Source organism: Moschus berezovskii, chromosome 5 (genome assembly GCF_049115385.1).
Source record: "Moschus berezovskii isolate FMDL1 chromosome 5, NW_MosBer_1.0, whole genome shotgun sequence".
NCBI classification, from domain to species: domain Eukaryota; kingdom Metazoa; phylum Chordata; class Mammalia; order Artiodactyla; family Moschidae; genus Moschus; species Moschus berezovskii.
The window spans coordinates 12190011-12208084 of NC_142464.1; the positions used below are offsets into that span (position 1 = coordinate 12190011).

At 40.5% G+C, this 18074-nt stretch overlaps 1 protein-coding gene across 4 annotated transcripts in view; it reads left to right on the top strand.

The window, feature by feature from the left end:
* The window catches only part of PDE5A (phosphodiesterase 5A), a 154080-nt gene that overhangs the window by 89469 nt on the left and 46537 nt on the right, over positions 1–18074 (top strand). For all 4 annotated transcript variants that reach the window (XM_055434147.2, XM_088836147.1, XM_055434149.2 and 1 more), the window contains exons 10-11: positions 6355–6530; positions 9648–9707. In XM_055434147.2, the coding sequence (XP_055290122.1) occupies positions 6355–6530; positions 9648–9707 (236 nt within the window). The remainder of the gene's footprint in view (positions 1–6354; positions 6531–9647; positions 9708–18074) is intronic.

Sequence of the window (18074 nt, forward strand, 5' to 3'; positions counted from 1 at the left end):
AGCTCACTTAGAAACTGAAAACATTCTCCCAAATGTCAAAGAAGAAATCAAAAGTCAAAATGAAAGTATAGCATTTCAGAAAATTAGTGGTCACCTCAATTTAATATAAAAATGCAAGGTATAAGGTCAAAACTGTACTCTGAGGAGATGTAGAGCTTTAAATATTTTGCTATTTTAATCAGGAAATAATAAACTAAAGAGCTGCTTGATAAAACTGAAAGAGATGGCCTAAAGGTCAACATTCAGAAAACAAAGATCATGGCATCTCGTCTCATCACTTCATGGGAAATAGATGGGGAAACAGTGGAAACAGTGTCAGACTTTATTTTGGGGGGCTCCAAAATCACTGCAGATGGTGACTGCAATCATGAAATTAAAAGACGCTTACTCCTTGGAAGGAAAGTTATGACCAACCTAGATAGCATATTAAAAAGCAGAGACATTACTTTGCCACAAAGGTCCGTCTAGTCAAGGCTATGGTTTTTCCCGTGGTCATGTATGGATGTGAGAGTTGGACTGTGAAGAAAGCTGATCGCCAAAGAATTGATGCTTTTGAACTGTGGTGTTGGAGAAGACTCTTGAGAGTCCCTTGGACTGCAAGGAGATCCAACCAGTCCATCCTAAAGGAAATCAGTCCTGAATATTCACTGGAAGGACTGATATTGAAGCTGAAACTCCAATACTTTGGCCACCTGATGTGAAGAGCTGACTCATTTGAAAAGACCCTGATGCTGGGAAAGATTGAAGGTGGGAGGAGAAGGGGATGACAGAGGATGAGATGGTTGGATGGCATCACCGACTCCGTAGACATGAGTTTGAGTAAACTCTGGAGTTGGTGATGGCGGGGAGCCCTGCCGTGCTGCAGTCCATGGGGTCGCAAAGAGTCGGACACAACTGAGCAACTGAACTGAATCAGGAAATAAAGAAACGATTTCAACTAAGTGTTCGTCTCACTCCCCACACTGCCCCCCAAATAGATAAATGAATAGGAAGAAAGAAAGCAGAGGAAAGAAATTGAAAAGAGAAGTTTATGAGATGAAAAGGGATAGTGAAATGAGATGATGGGCAAACACGAAGCAAACATCCAACACAGATAAAGAGGGAAATAAGAGAAACACAAACAGGAATGAGAAAGGAAATGTAATTATAGATGCAGAAGAAATATTAAAAGATGTTATATGATACACTGTACCAAAAAAGGGGTATGTTTTGATGAAACAAATTCTATAAAACCTGGTAATAACCAATACTAAGGAGAGTTTACAACTTCTCATGGAAGTAGTTGAAAAAGTTATATTTTTTAAGTCATTAAAAAAGAAAAGAACACTATTACCCAAAGTAAATTTTTACCAAAGCAACCAGAGGACAGGAAAGGATGGAAAAAGGTGAGGTGTGGAAGAGGAAATAGCAAAATAACTCACAGCATGATACGGTTGTTAATTGGAAAACCCCAAGAGAATCAGCTGGAAGTAGCTATCTAAAACGAGAGTTGCAAAAGTGCCTGGCTTTCAAACTGTTAAGGAAAATAACTTTCTTACATGGCAAGACAAATTTGTTGGAAAATAATAATGGAAAAAAATCCCATTTACAGCAGTAACAAGGAATAAACTTTTGTCAGAAATAGGAATATCTATGTGAGGAAAACTATAAAACTGTACTAGATACTTTGAAAATTTTTAGTACATGAACTGACAAAACATTTCCTGATGATAATTTTTTTTAAGATGTTAAGTTTTTTGCAGATTAGGTTTTATTTCAATTTTAATACATGTCCTGATAAGGTTGTTTCTCAAAGGGAAGGGAGTTCTTAAAAAATATATAAAAAATTCATCTGGAGGATAACATATAAAAAGAATTATTTAGAAAATTCTTCTGGAAGGATAGTATAAAATAATCAGAGTAGATGGATAGAGAATTGCCTTATCAGAAATTAATGCTGTATAAGTAACATAATTAAAAGTATTAAATGTGTGCTCGAAAAGATGGCAAGATTGATGGAACACAATAGAAAGTCTAAATGCAGACCCAAGTCTGATATAATTTGTGTTGGTATATATTTATGTTTCTAAGATATCGTTGGTTGAAAGACACCATTTTATGTACCTCAAAGAAAGAAAAACATGATTTCAGTTACACCATTACAAGCAATTGATGAGAATGCAAACTGATTTCATAAAATTTAAATGTGAAAAAAGCACATTGTTGAACTAATACAAATTTATTATTTGAGGTGACAATTTAAATTATTAAAGGATGAATAAGTTTCATAAGAATCCAGCAGCAATTTAGTGGGGGTGTTTGGGTTAAGTAGAATTAGAAGATTGAATATGATAGAATGAATCTGTAACAGTGCTAGAGGAAAATATTGGTTTATATGTAGTCTTAAAACAGGAAGCTTCTTTTAAAAGAAAGACACTATAGTTGAAAACTTAAAAGATGACTTACTTGAGAAATTAAATCTTTTCTGCAGTGAAAAACTTCCTAAATTAAGATAATTGGCAAATAATAAGTAAAAAAAATGTTTTTGCAAGGTTGGTCATGAGGGTAAAAAAGGGCATGTCTTGTGCGTATGTGTGTTAGTCACTCAGTCGTGCCTGACTCTGTGTGACCCCATGGACTGTAACCAGCCAGGCTCCTCTGTCCATGGGATTCTCCAGGCAAGAATATTGGAGTGGGTAACCATTCCCTTCTCCAAGGGATTTTCCTGACCAAGGATCCAACGCAGGTCTCCCGCATTGCAGGCCAGTTCTTTCCTGTTTGAGCCCTGAGTATTAACAGTTTTGGCATCTCGCCGTGTTGTGTGGGAAAGAAGGCATGGGACCACAAGCAGAATGTAAGAGCTGACGCCCTGCTCTGCCACAAAGCCAGAAGGAAAACTGTGGTTGGTACGAACATCTGACCCCTGGAATTACAGAAAAGGAAACCTCAGGGTGTGATTTTAGAAACTACCTAGTTCCCTTCAGCATAATTTCCAGAGGCCTTCAGTGCCAACTAGCTCTCAGAGCTGCTGTTGTGAGCATGTGAAATAATGTCTGTACAAGTACTTTGTGAACTAACAATATTACGTAACACTGATGTTTTATTATCTAACTCTGCTACTTCTTGGTTTTCACCTAATATGTTTTTGAATATTTTATTTTATGGTTATACAGAGTGATTGATTTTGGCTGAGTGATTTTGTTTTATTTTTGGTTCTGCAGTAACTACTTTGTTTTTATATATAAGTGCTTCTGATTTTATATCACTTGCTAGTAGATATGGCATTTCAAATGACCAGTTTTAAATTTCATTACTATACTCTTCATCCACTCTTCCACATCTTTAAGAAATACATTGTGCAAACTATCTGTAAATGGGTCCAAGCTTTACATTTTCTCAAAGAACCCTGTTATAAACCCTTTTCTAGGTATTTCTGTTTAATGGAGTTAAACTTTATGAAGGGTGTAAAGAGATCAATGAGATTATCATGAATGCTCTATAAATGTGACTGCTTTCAAAGAAGAATCAAAGTATATCCCTAAAGGGACCACTTGTCCTCTCCCCTTTTCTTATCCTGAGCGTTACTCTGTGTCTGCCTGTCTGTCGAGGCATGACACAGACACATGCTCAGTGTTCTGCCCTGAGCTGTGGTCGGTACAGCCAACTCTTGCTGTTTGTATGCTGAATATGCCTTTGTAGTACCTTTCAATTCCTGAGGTATTAATTAATACCACTTACTGTGCTTCCTCGGTGGCTCAACAGTAAAGAATCTGCCTGCAATGCAGGAGCCACAGGAGAAGACATGGGTTCGATCCCTGGGTCTGGAAGATCCCTTGGAGTAGGACATGGCAACCTACTCAGTATTCTTGCTGGGAGAATCCCATGAACAGAGGAGCCTGGCAAGCCAGATTGAGCCTTGCGATCCAAGGGGTTGCAAAGAGTCGGACATGACTGAGTGGCTAAACAACAGTGTGTTCATTCAAGGACTTGACTGAGGCTTATGATTTGAACCGTTTTCCAGGAAAGAGTTCCGTACCTCGGTCCCAAGCCTTGCAGACTGCCCGATGACCACATCTCAGCTTCTCCGGCTTGTCTTTCCTTTTCTATATGTGTGGTCAATCTTATGAAGTGACAAAAAGAAAAATCCTGTTTATGAAAAGTGGCCATCAAGCAGGAGAAAACTTAGTAAAAATTGAAAAGCAGTTACATTGTGATATGAAGATAAGGAATGCATGACTCTCAAGAACATGTGATGTGGGAGATAGCCAGATGCCTACATAAACAGTTCCATTTTTATAAGTTGGGGATTCACAAAGGTTGGAGGACATAACCCTTGTGTTTGCACTGTACGTGGTATGTGGTCTTTTAAAATGATGAATGCTGATTGCCATTTACTCATGGTTTTTACTTGCAGTGTCCAAATTTTAAATTTTTATTGATAATGGAATAAACGTTAGAGAAGTAACCTCTGCAGTGATAGATAAGGATGGCTTTACTGTCTAAAATAGAAAAACTCACAAACAAAGAGCAAAAGGAGGATACAGATAATTTGTAGTGTTAAAAATAAAGTGCACACCAGTGGTGATAAAGGGACTACATGTGCAACCATGCATCATTTCAGACTCTCTGGAATCCTTTTGTGCTCCAGGAAAAATAGGTGATAGTAAAACACAGTCTTCATGGGAAAGTAATTGGGTCAGAACTGCAGTCTTGCATCCTTTCGTTAACTCGGTTAACATTTTTTGAGTCCTGCTGTGTGCCAGGCCTGGCTAGCTGAGGAAGTGGAACTGAAAAATAAAATCTCTTAAGCCCAAGATATGTACAGTCTAGAAAGAGAGACAGAAATAAAAGTCCCCATGATCCTCCAGGTGATAAAGTTAAGGAGCTAGGACAGGTGTCTGCCTCCCCTGGGGAAGTGGGAGGCCTCCGGGAGCTCCCTGTGAAGGGCATGTAGGGATCTTCTGCTGCTGCTGCTGCTGAGTCGCTTCAGTCGTGTCCGACTCTGTGCGACCCCACAGACGGCAGCCACCAGGCTCCGCCGTCCCTGGGATTCTCCAGGCAAGAACACTGGAGTGGGGTGCCATTTCCTGCTCCAATGCATGAAAGCGAAAAGTGAGTCACTCAGTTGTATCCGACTCTTAGCGACCCCATGGACTGCAGCCTACCTGGCTCCTCCATCCATGGGATTTTCCAGGCAAGAGTACTGGAGTGGGGTGCCATTGCCTTCTCCGAGGGATCTCCTGGGTAACAGGAAAGAGACTGGGACCAGTGGAAGACTATAGGCAAAGGTGTGGGTGAGCAAGAGGCAGTCAGGAAACTGCTAACAGTCATCAGACAGGGCTGAAAGGCACAGGGCAGCTGTATGGTAATAATCTGGTCTTTGGGGCTAGGCTGAGCTGGGCTTTCGATTTTAAATGTGAGCACCCTGGAGCACATGACTTAACTTTCCTGAGACTCAGTGTCTTCATCTGTAAAGTGGATGTGAGCACACCTTTCTCATAGTGTAAATCATGCAGACCAGAGTCCACGTGTGTCCTGAAGCACTGAGCACCACACCTACTCCGCAGTGGGCATGCGATGGACGTCTGTGTTACGTATGTAGAGACAGAAGAGTCAGGATGTTAGAAACACCGCTCCCCAGAGGTACAAGGTCATCAGACTCCTCGCAGAGACCCCTTAGAACTGGAGCCCCATAGAACAACGAATTCAACTAAGATTTGACATAGTCTTCCATTTATGTATACTGTGTGTTTGACTTTCTAAGAAAGGCCAGGACTTGGGAGGTTAGGTTATGATTTTCTTCAAAGATTAATTCTGCTCTTAGTCTAAGTAAATAGTCATTTCTACGTGCATTTATTTGCAATATCAAAAATGATTGGAAATATTCTCCTGGATGCAGAGGTACATATTTGAAATTTGAGACTGTAAACTGTTTCCTACATTCTATTTTGTGGATAATTGTGTTTTTTAACTTCTGATTTCTCAGTAAGGAAAGGCAGCCTGGGTGACCCAAAATTCTGATGTGCATCAAAATTGTTCTCTTGGCAAGAGTACAAAAATCCAATTAGTCTCCAAAGGACAAATTGTCTTTGGGGATTCAACTGATATAAAATTCGTGACAGAATCTGGACGAAAATAGTACTCTGGGATTTCTTTGAACATAGACAACATACATTTAGGACTGTGTGAAATGAGTTTGCATGTAAATTAACTCAGTTCATTGTTCTAGCTTGTATTTGTGAGGATCCATTTACGTATTTGGAGATGGCAAGCATTCCTAAGAGAAAAGCCCTAGACCTTTGGGGGCTGTGTTAAAGTCGGTGCATGTTGTGATTATGAATAGTAACATGTGTTCAATTTCTTGGATTATTATAGGGGTTTGCCAACTTGTTAATAAGATGGAGGAAACCACTGGCAAAGTTAAGCCTTTCAACCGGAACGATGAACAGTTTCTGGAAGCTTTCGTCATCTTTTGTGGCTTGGGGATCCAGAACACACAGATGTACGAAGCAGTGGAGAGAGCCATGGCCAAGCAGATGGTCACGTTAGAGGTGGGCTCCCCCGCAGGACGCCTCGGTCTCCCTGAGCGCACGCTCGGCTGACACCCCCATGAGGCAGTGCTCGGTGTCTGTCCCCTCACTGTGACCGGACGAGAGCCATGTGCTTCCTCTCTCCTCACTTAAACAGCTGAGGAAACTGAGACCCGGGATACTTTAGAAACTTGTCGAAGGTCATACGACCATATCAAAGCTCATGCCCTGAGTCCCTTCCGTCCTCCGCTTTCTTGGCCAAAAGCGGTCCTTGGACCTTAGTGACGAGCCTCTCACGCTGATGATGGTCCCCCGCACCCTGTCCTTTCTCCATTGCCTGAGCCTCCCCGTCTCTCCTCATGAGCAGCTGTATTCACACATCAAAAAATCAAAACCAGATATCCCAAGCACTCAGAATCAGAAATGAGGAAAAGGAAGACTCTTCCAAATTACAGATTTGTGGATCTTGAGAAAATTCTGATTCAGTAAGCCCTGGGTGGAGACTGGGAATCTGTGTTACTACCAGCTCCCCCCCACCCCCAAGGTGATTCTGAGTGTGAACTACTGGCCTGGGGGCTGGCCTCAAACAAGACTCCCTCCCAGGCAGGATGAGCCTACCCACGCATCTGGCGCATGGGCCAGCCATCTCCAGATGTGTCTCACTGACTGCCTGAAAACACTCACTTTGTGTAAGATGGAAGTTTCTTACATCGTAGAGCAGTCTAGGGAATTAGACTTCAGAAAGGGCATTCCTTAGTCATTCATACACTGGTGTGAAATATATATTTATATATTTGCCTACTCTTAGACAGTAGAGATCAGTAGGAATCAATGTTTGAGTTACGGATTGTAACTTTTCCTCCAGCCCCTAATAAATAAGAGCTAGAAAGATGTGTAAGTCAAGATTTACCAGTAACCAAGATGGTATACTTTCTAATGTGAATATAAAACTCTAAATAGTTTTAGTAAAGTACTATATAAGAGACTTTGGATTAGAAATCAGTAGAAATCTGTTTCAAATGCACACACACACAAGTATACATATATTTTAAATTAAATGTATGCATACATATACATATATGTACATGGTTGTGCACGTGTATATACAATTTTTAATACAATTTTTTACTGTTTCCATGACTGTACTGAAGAATTGACTCTAAACCAGCTATCAATTAGAAATTAATCTCTTTTTGAACATACTTCCTATTTGGAAAATTTCAAACATAACGCTGAAGTAGAGAGGATAGCTAAGGAGTGCCCATGTCTTCATTAGCTATCTTCAATAATTATTGACCTGTGGCTACTATCATTCCATGCATACTCTTGCCCACTTCTCTGCACTCTTCTTCCTTATTAATCCATTGATTATTTTGAGACAAATCTCAGATATAATTTTGTTCAAAATTTCTGAATATTTTCCTCATTGAGATTTGTTTCTATTTTTACACTATAGCTTTATTTCAGTTAAAAATGAGTACTTCTACTTTCACTTAGTATATCCATTTTCCAATTTCAATTCATTACAGGAAATCATATCTATGATCACAGAGTTGACCTTGAAAAAATTTTCTCCCAAGGCATTGGATAAAACCTAGGGACATAAATCCCTTATGTTTTCTTATGACAGGGAATTATTTTCACCTAGAAGACATCATTATAATGACAGTAAAACAACAGTAAATAGCTAACCTTTATCAAATGCTTACTCTGTGTTCTCACATGTATTAACAGAAGTTAATCCTTACAACCCTATGAGTATGTGCTATTTTTATCTTCAGTGTGTGGCAAAATTAATTTTTTAAACTTAGCATGTCATGTTATTCCTTTATTCCTTTATCCATGTTGCATTGCATTGATTTATATTAGACTAGTTCAGGGTCACCGTCTTAGCCTTTCTCAACAAACCACCTCCCTGGTGTCAACAGCAGGTTAGCTGTGACCTGTCAATTTCACGGCAGCAGGAAACGGCAGCTCTGTGGTTCCTTAGGTTTCCTAGTGATTAATGGTTCAAACAGTAAGACAAGTCATGTGTATTACCATATTGTAATATTCTGAATCACAATATATAGACACATTTACCATTTGGCTTTAGATTTTTAATTGCTTACAATTTTAAGAACTAGTTCAAGGAAAACTGGTTTGGGCCACTGAATTACTTGACTCACCATTTAAAGTCTGAAAATGAGGTACCTTTTTATCACTGACCCTAAAACTTTAAGAGATTTTTGTAAATCTGTGTTAACTCTGTCAAAAATGAACTTTTAAAAATATTTATTATGACAATTTAACATATAATCACTACCCTGGTTTAGAAGAACATCTAAAATATTATCCCATCATTTGGAAGTTATCGGTTTTGAAAATAGGAATTAATGATTCACATGTTAAGTTATAGGAAGATAGTCTTACTATCTTCTTGTAACTCCACTAGGATGGTGAAAAGTGTACGAGATTAGGAGATGAAAGCTGGGTCCCAGGCCCTCTTCTCACTGGGTGTGAGCTCAAAGCCAAGTGGTGAGAATCCCTGAGCCCGGGTGTCCTCTGCTGTTAATAGATGGATTTATAGGCCACTTCTGCTCTTCTCAGTTCTTGAATCCTGTGAGTGGAAAAGTATCCTTGAATCTGTGTGGCATTTATCTCTCTGCTATGCAGTTTTTCCTTATGAATTCTACAGTGGTTACAGGCCTCATCCAAGAGCCACTTCCAGATTGCTTTTTTCCTAAATATCAACATTAAAATGTCAGCTTATGCAGAAGTCTTTTATCTTGACTCAGTACACCAGTAAAATAACTAAAGTCAGTATTTTTGTTTAAGAAAAGCAACACAGAATTTTCTGCCAAGTTTGAGCTAATAGTGTGACTTATAAATAATGTGTTTGTTGTATCAGCATTGTCAGAGGAAAAGTGACAGTTTTCTTTGAACACAGGGAGTACAACTTTCTGTTTCCATAAGAAGCATTTGAATAAAAGTCTGAGATTTTCTCTCTGTTGAAAAAAGCAGCAAAGAAGATGCGATGTTCTGGGGAGTCTGGATACCTCTGCAGGAAGGCTTAGGAGAAGCCCAGGCTTGAAGTTGCGGTCTGTGTTGGGTGTTCTCTCTTGTATAACATGCATTCCTTCTGTTCTCGCCCCGCAGGTTCTGTCTTACCATGCTTCAGCTGCAGAGGAAGAAACCAGGGAGCTCCAATCCTTAGCGGTAATCCTCCTCCTCCTCCTTTGTAGAAATGACTAACCAGAGGCACCTAATTAAGACGCAGATGTGCTTCTCTCAGGGCAGCTGCTGCTGCCAGTAGTGGTCCCCTAGACCTTTAATTAAATGTGGTAAATATTTATATGGATATTTATAAAAAAGATCTAATCAAACCTATTTTCTTGTAAGGCTAGAAATTCACTGATAACACAGAGCAAATGATAACATTGTATTGATTTTGTAATACATGAAATGATTCTGATATTTTCCCAATAATTGTTATAATCTTTACATCTTTCTTAAGCCAAAATTAAATTTAGGTTTTGGTTCCTGGGGAAGTGTGGACAGGGGATTGCAAGGTGGTTGTGTGGTTCGAGTACTAACAACAAAGATTTTATAGCTTGTTACTGATAAGGTACTCTGCATTATTAGAAATGGAGAATGGTTTTAATTTCAAACCATATGACTTGCAGAATGTTATTTGAAATTGGGTTCAAATAAGGTCAATTCCTGAATTCTCACAAGTTCTTATTTAGGATGCTAGGAGAGAAAAGCACATTGATGTGTCAGAGGAATGTCTGAGTTTGGGGATGGATTGAGATTGCGGTGGTTGAGGTTAATGGACATTCGACACTGACCCCCAAGACTGGCGTTCTGCGTTCACGTCCATGTGAGACAACGTAAAGAGTCTGAGACGTCGTGGGAGCGCGGGACCAGTGAGAGGGTCGCGGAGGCCACTGAGGTTCTTCTCTTTGTCATCATCTCTGTGGCTTGCAAATTGTCGCGCTCCGTGCCCTTAGATAACGTTTTGTCATGTAAACTGCACAAGCCGTGCTACGGACGCCACACTGAAGCCCACGGACTAGCTCAGGGTCGCACCCGCAGGAAGTGAAGAGTCAGCATAGACAGTCGCGCCGTCTGTCTCCAGAGCGCTGCACGTTAGCGCCGTCCTGTCTGTGATGCTTTAGGGAGGGAGGAGGTTAAAGATGATTCAGACATTCTGGCCCTGGCAGTTCAAAGAATGATCATCCCCTTCATTAACCAAAGTGGAAATATTAAAGAAGGAAGAGAGAGAGGTGATGCAGAACACGGTGTTTGAGATGCGGGTGGAACAACCAGATGGACATCTTGCACCCTGGGAAGGGCAGGGAACTAGAGGCGGCAATTTGGAGGTTAAACGATAGGGCTTGGGGGTGGAGTCCCATGATAGTGAAATAATACGAATGGAGCAAGTGCGGGGGAATGCGGAAAGGCGTGCAAGGCTGAGGGCAGGACTGTTGCAGGGATACGTTTAGATGGAAGCCGTAGGAAAAGAAACCAGCTAAGGCAGAGACATAGTAGTTAGACAGGGAGGCAGACTTTGGCTAGGGCGGGCAAGCAGAACAGCTTTTATCAGGAAGGAGATCCCATCAGTTGTTGCGGGAAGCTTGAGAAATAGGACTGAGAAAAGGCTGCTGGATTCAGTGATTAGGTAATGGTTGAGAAGGCAGCTTCAGGAGTGAAAATGCAAAAAGTCGGACTAGATGGTGAGAAAGTGGAGGAAATGAGTAGTAGTTTAAAAAGTATGTTTTGTATGAAAAAATGAAATAGCTAAGAAGGGTGTTGGCTGCATCACGTGAAGTTTTTTATTGCTTTGTTTTGTGCTTCTGAGCAGTTTGCTCACAAGCAGGAGAGGCAACATATTCGTGGACGAAGGGACAAGGTCCAAGGTGAGCGTGAGCCTAAGAATGTAGGATGGTGACATAGATCTGGACCTGGAAGTGGTCTAAGCATTACAGAGACATTTCTTTGGCCAAGACCAGAGAAAAGGGGTGATAATTATAGCTACACTTACTCTGTTAGTCACTCAGTCCTGTCTGACTCTTTGTTACCCCATGGGCTATAGCCCACCAGGCTCCTCTGTCCATGGAATTCTCCAGGCAAGGACACTGGAGTGGGTTACCACTCTCTTCTCCAGGGAATCTTCCTAACCCAGGGATCAAACCTGGGTCTCCTGCCTTGCAGGAAGATTCTTTACCATCTGAGCCACCGGGAAGCCCTACACTTAACTGAGCACTTACCATAAACCTGGTGTGTTTGAAGTTCTTTGTGTATGTTAAGTGTATTAAGTCCACAGCTACCCTGTAAGGTCAGTATTAGCATTTTGAAAATGGAATCTGAGGTTGAGTTTAGATTGCCCTATTCAAGATCTCCCAGGTTGTGAGTAGGACCAGGACAGACAGCCCAGACCCAAAGCACACACATCATTGCACAGCCCTGGAGAGAACGAGCTAGGAAAGGAAGGAGGGTCCAGACCATAGATTCTTGATTAAATCACTGAGTATGAAGCTGAGTCATCTGCCAACAACAGTCGAAGGAGCTCGAGATGATTTCATCTGAAAGGTTAAGCTTTTCTGGGCGTTAGCCTCATTCGAATTGGCTATATTTCTTTTGTTCATGATGATGTTTGAAGGGATGAGCTGTTTTTCAATTATTTACAAAGGTTTAAAAGTTTAAAATATCTCTCACATCAGGCTTAATTGCCCATTTGTCTAATCCTCCTAGAGTGCTAGAGTTTTACACTAACTGCATACTGTGAGTGGGAAATGATCACATGGAGAGAAACATTTTGAAGTGCTTGCGAGCTCTGTGGGATTTATATTACTGCAAAACGAGGCTAGGTTGCACTCTTCATGTGTTGTTTTAGATAAAAACTAGCAAAGATAATGCTTAAAAAATTCATTAGGATATTGAATTTTGCTTTTTACTCTGAAAATAGCATAGTCTTTCAGAAAATCCTGAAAATTATTTTCTCAATCATGTTTATAATTTTAGCAAGAGGAAAACACTTTGGAAAAACTGAGCATTGCTGTATTGCAGTATTGTTCAAAACCATCTGTTGTTCCATTTGGAAAAGAGATTTCTGGCAGCTGCATTGAGAAATTTAGGATAACATAGGATAACGTAGGTCAGATAATTCATTTAAATTGGTTGAAATTCAGAAAATGATTTCAACTGTTTTCTATCAACCTAATAAAAATTCCTATGCAGCCCCAACTACACAGGTGCCTGCATCATCCAGCAATTACCAGAATTACTATCTTAGTCACATGTCTGATGGTTCATCTCAATTTAAAACCTAAAATAATTGAAAAGCTGTCAAAGGCTTAATTTTTATTTTTAGCAATGCGTTCTTGAAATACTGTGCTTAAGTACACTAAATACTTCTGTGTTCAGAAAAGTTTTAGTTATAGCAGAAAGTATTACAAAGTTGATAGGAAATTCAGAATCCCTTTTTTCACCTTGCTTTACTTGACATTTCTGTCCCAATTTTAATCTTATTTTTTGTTGGCTTAAAATTGGGTGTAGCAGAAATAGGCCTTAAACAAGCATTTTGTCATATGCCTTTTAATGATCTTTCATCACAAGTTTTGAGATAAAAATAAAAGGACTCCAACTGACCTGGCTATGATCATTAGAAAGTCATAGTTAAGATATCAGAATGAAATAGTGTTTGTTACAAGTAACTGAATGTCTGACTGATCGGGTGCCTTTTCTGCCCTCTCTTGCTAGAATCACAGTAAGTAAATATCTATTAGAGCTTAGTTGTTTAGATGAGCTTCCCAGTTTTGTCATGGAGTTGGCGCTGATTCAGTTCCAGTCCCTATAGCTTATTCTGTTTTATAGCAATTTCTTTAATTGTAGATATTGTGTCTAAAAGCAAACAGACCCTGTTGTGATCCTGTATCAAAATAGGGAGAGAGGAAGAAACTACCCACTCAGGCAGGATTTCCTAGGACAGAATTTATACCTCATCCTGACCTTACCCTTTCAGTAACTTCACACGAACCCTCTTGATCAAGCATGTCTGTGAATGCTGCCTGTAACAGCTGCTGCTGCTGCTAAGTCACTTCAGTCGTGTCCGACTCTGTGTGACCCCATAGACAGCAGCCCATCAGGCTCCCCCGTCCCTGGGATTCTCCAGGCAAGAACACTGGAGTGGGTTGCCATTTCCTTCTCCAATGTGTGAAAGTAAAAAGGGAAAGTGAAGTCGCTCAGTCATGTCTGACTCGTAGCGACCGCATGGACTGCAGCCTACCAGGCTCCTCCGTCCATGGGATTTTCTAGGCAGGAGTACTGGAGTGGCTTGCCATTACCTTCTCCGGCCTGTAACAGCAGTGAAGGGCAAAACCAGATGCCTGATTGAAATCTCTTAATGCCGAAGGCAGTGTTAGAGCACAGAGCCAGTTCCTTATGTCAAGATGCTCATCTCATTCCTTCTTTGGGAGAAATCTCTGTGGATAATCAAATTTTACAGATGGAAAATTCTGAGCAGATAATAATGAAGAAGAGTTGACCCCATGAGCTTGATGACCAGGGTCACTGATCCGTAGTGTAGTAACAAGGCATCCAGTAGGGCAGCTACTTCCTCACAAAGCGCTGGAGGTCTTGTTGAACAGTGTGGGTCCTTTCACTTCCTCTCCACGGTCAGCTGATGCGTTCATTTTTATAGATGTCTATAACATGAATTGGGTTGTATGTCTTCCACATTGCCAGATTTAATAGCTTCTGTATGATTCTTCCTACTTTCTTTTGATAAGTGGATTAATTCCAGTGGCAGTCTTAGCTCCAAAGTATGGTGGCACTGTTCTTGAACTTCTTATGTACTAACTGGATGTTAGCCACATCTGTGTATTAGTCCCAATTGTAGTCATACGTTTTCTCTGAAGTTTTACTTATAAGCAGGTATGGACTTTATTGGAATCTTGACACTGTCCTGTGCCTTCTTTACATGGTTTTGGAAAACTTTACGCTAATTTTTCAGGTTTTTTTACAGTCTGTGCCTCTTCCGTATTGTGATTTAAAGGAGTCCGTTTATACAATGTTAAAAGGAAGGGGAAATCGTAAAGTCCATTGATACAATTATTGAAGAAACACACTAATCTGGGCCTGCCGTGCCGCACCCCCTTCTGCATTCTCTTCAAGATTTGGCTCCACGTGCCAAGTTGGAATATTCACCTCTTTTTGTATTGGTAATGTTTCTTTCTCATTTGTATTTGAATCTTCTTAGGAAAGGTTCAGTCTACAGCCTTATACACTAATTGTGCGGGGCTTTTTCTTTAAGAACACATTTCCTGTGCACATTAAACATGAGGAAGACATGAAACGTCTGCAGGGTGTAATGTGATGGCTACAGTGTGGCTTTGTCCAGAGACCCGGACCCAAACTGCTGTGTACAGAAGAATGCCCCAAGGGGTGAGCAGTGACTGGAGACTGGTGAGGAGAACTTCAGATACCCAACGGGGCATCTCTCCTGTGGCCACCAACAAGCATGTCCAATGTCTTAATTTTATTCCCGTAAATAACTTCCTTAAATAATGTATCGTTGAGGAAAGTCTCTTTTCCCCTTTACATTTATGTTGAATAAACATCGAGGAGGAATGTAACAAAATGCCTTCATAAAACACTGAAGCTCACAGGAAAAATTTGACATTTTACGGAAGACCCAAGTTCAGTATCCGCCCTCCTTTTCAGAGTTATTATGATAAATAACTTTCTGAATAAGGAGCCTGTTCTTAATAGTTGGCTATTAGGAGTTGTTTCTCTGATTTTTGTTTTACCTCCTGACATTTGATACATCAGACCTGAGGCAGGCTGAACGCCTCTGATACAGTGTGACCTTTTTGTTTGAAGATCATACAGTTGAGCACATTGTGTAGCCACATGTCTGTATTTCCTTCTGAGGTTACCAGAGACTTTGCCACAGGCTAAATATAAACCTTTTTTCATGAGCATCCACCAAAAATATGAAACTCAGTAATTTTTAAATGACCCTTATATTTATCTTACCCAAGTGTATTCTTATTTTCCATGAGCATGTGCTTTATGGACTTCAAAGAGACTATGCATTTTTAAAATGTATTCTTTCCTATAAAGTTTTTTTTCCATGGTTGTGTAAAAGGGACTCCAGGGTGTCCCCTTCTGTTGTGTAAATAGTTATTTCATAATAAGCAGTAGTTGAATAAGAGAAGGGCCGTCGTGTGTCTTAAGTAAGGTACTGATAAAGCTCAGGAATGACTGTCCTTGACTTTATAAAGATAGGTGACTTTATTAATCAGGGTTCTCCAGAGAAACAGAACCAGTAGGAGATTTTGTATATACATGAGAGAGATTCTTAGGAATTGACTCATGTGATTACGGGAGTGGAGAAGTCTGCTGTCTGCAAGCCTGAGACCCAGGAAGCCCATGGTGTTGTCTGGTGGGTTTACAGGGCCCGAGAACAGGGCAGGCTGATGGCTGAAATCCCGGTCCAAGAGCCGGAGAAGGTATGGGATGTCCCCACTCCAGCAGGGTGGGAGGCAGCAAAAAGGGGCGAATTCCTCCTTTTCCCACCTTAGGCTCTGTGTAGACCCTCCGTGGCCTGGGTGTACCCACCCACCCTGGAGAGCACAGTCTGCCCTGCTGAGTCCACTGATTCAAATGCTTGTCTCCTCCAAGAACACCATCACAGACACACCCAGAAGGGTTTAATTTGGGCACCCTGTGGCCAGTCAGAATTAACTGTTCGAAATAACTTTAAAACAGTAAATGTGTACCTAAGTTCTCCATCACTGTGTTGTTAGCAATCACTCATGCAAACTATCAGCATACTTGTGTTGTCGTTACTTAAAAATCTGTGTATTTCAATTATTTATGTGTCTGTCTTCTCCATCAGACTGTTAGTCCTTGAGTCCTATTTTAATAATAATAATAATAGAAATAGTTACTGTTTAGTGATTGCTTAACAGGAACCTGGTTTACATGCTTTGTTGAAGGACTGATTCTGGAAAATTCAGACTTTTAGAAAGTCTGTAATCTAGGATGAAATAACGTAGTTCATAATCCGTCAAAGCATTCAACAAGATACTTTCTTTTCCTTAAAATGATTATGAAGCTGGAAATAATTTAATAGTTGAATAAAACCATCTGCTAACTGGTCACAGAGCTGGTCGTGTTGCGGGGTGCTGAGACACATTTTCAATGCCAGCTTTCGGTTTCGTGAATATAGCAGGATGGTTACGAACGTGAGTCTGGAGAGAGATGTCTGGGTTCAGGTTCCACCTCTGTGATGCCAGGCGAGTCTGTGCCTCTGTCTCTTTGTGCCTCCGTTTCTTCCTCTGTAAAAAGAGGAGAGTAAAGGGACTTCCTTCAGAGAGTTGCAGTGCCCAGAGTTCCTGGCACATAGGCCCCCCCACATGCACATTATGTACCAGTTACTGTTAGTAGTGGTGATACTGGGAGGAAAATCGGTTCTAATACAGGAGAAGCAACATTGAGGCCTTCATCTTCTGTCATGTTCCCAGTCTTTTTGCTGAAGCTGTTCTAATTATGCACACCCAGGGAAGTTGTTGGAGGATGGCGGGAACTAAAAGTGCCCGCTGAACTGAGGAGGTATCTTTAAGTGAGGCAGGCAGCTCCATATAAGCAATGGATCATTTCATTGTAAGGTAACTTACGGGGTGGGATCAGATGAGCAACAGTTTGGAAGCATCCAGTGCTGCACTGCACACCACCGGGGCCCATTGAGACAGTTTTATAGCTTCCCTGGGGTGTGGGGGAGGTGCTTGGAAGCAGGAAGTGCATTCCTAAGTCAAGATTTATGCATGGGTAACTAGTCTTACAGGTACTGGGAATGTGTTAGGGAATGTGTTCACCATTGTTTGGAGCTAGCAGGGCAGAGGGGTCACCTGGACCTGAATCATATCTATTAACTACAAAGTCCTTGATGACAGAAAAATTATTTACTACATAGTACAGTCCTGGGGAGGGTCAGTGGAAGGTCACCATGGGCCCACGATGGTGTCAGTTGCGCTAACAGGTATATAAAAAGACACTCATTTTCTAATTAGCCAAAGAACAACAGCAGGTAGGTGGGAAACACTGGAAGAAAAAAGCACCGTATGTTCTAAGATAAATGTAAACCTTTTGTTTATGAATTATGTATAACCAATTCTCTACTTGAGGGAAGTCATCTTGAGTTGACCATTTTAAGTCACTTCCTACGAGAGCTGCTAAAAGACAGAAAACTTTTGGTAATTGTTTTCCCATCCTGAGTTTCCAGCATTCTTGCAAGTGAGTGAATCAAACTTTATTGCCACTTACACTGAGTTTTTAAAATTATAATGTGAAGTATTCATTGTGCAAATGAAAGAAGGAAGTCAGCTATAAATAAAAATTTTCAAAAGTAAATAAAGTGAATATTGAACTATAAGAGAAGGCACAGTCTACAGTTTATCTGTTGTGTCTGACATAGTATGGTTCATTACTAATTTTAATGTTTGTATTATAGCTCTTTACCAAATTAAGTTATTGTTAAATATTATTATATATTATTAAATATTGTGTTAAAATATT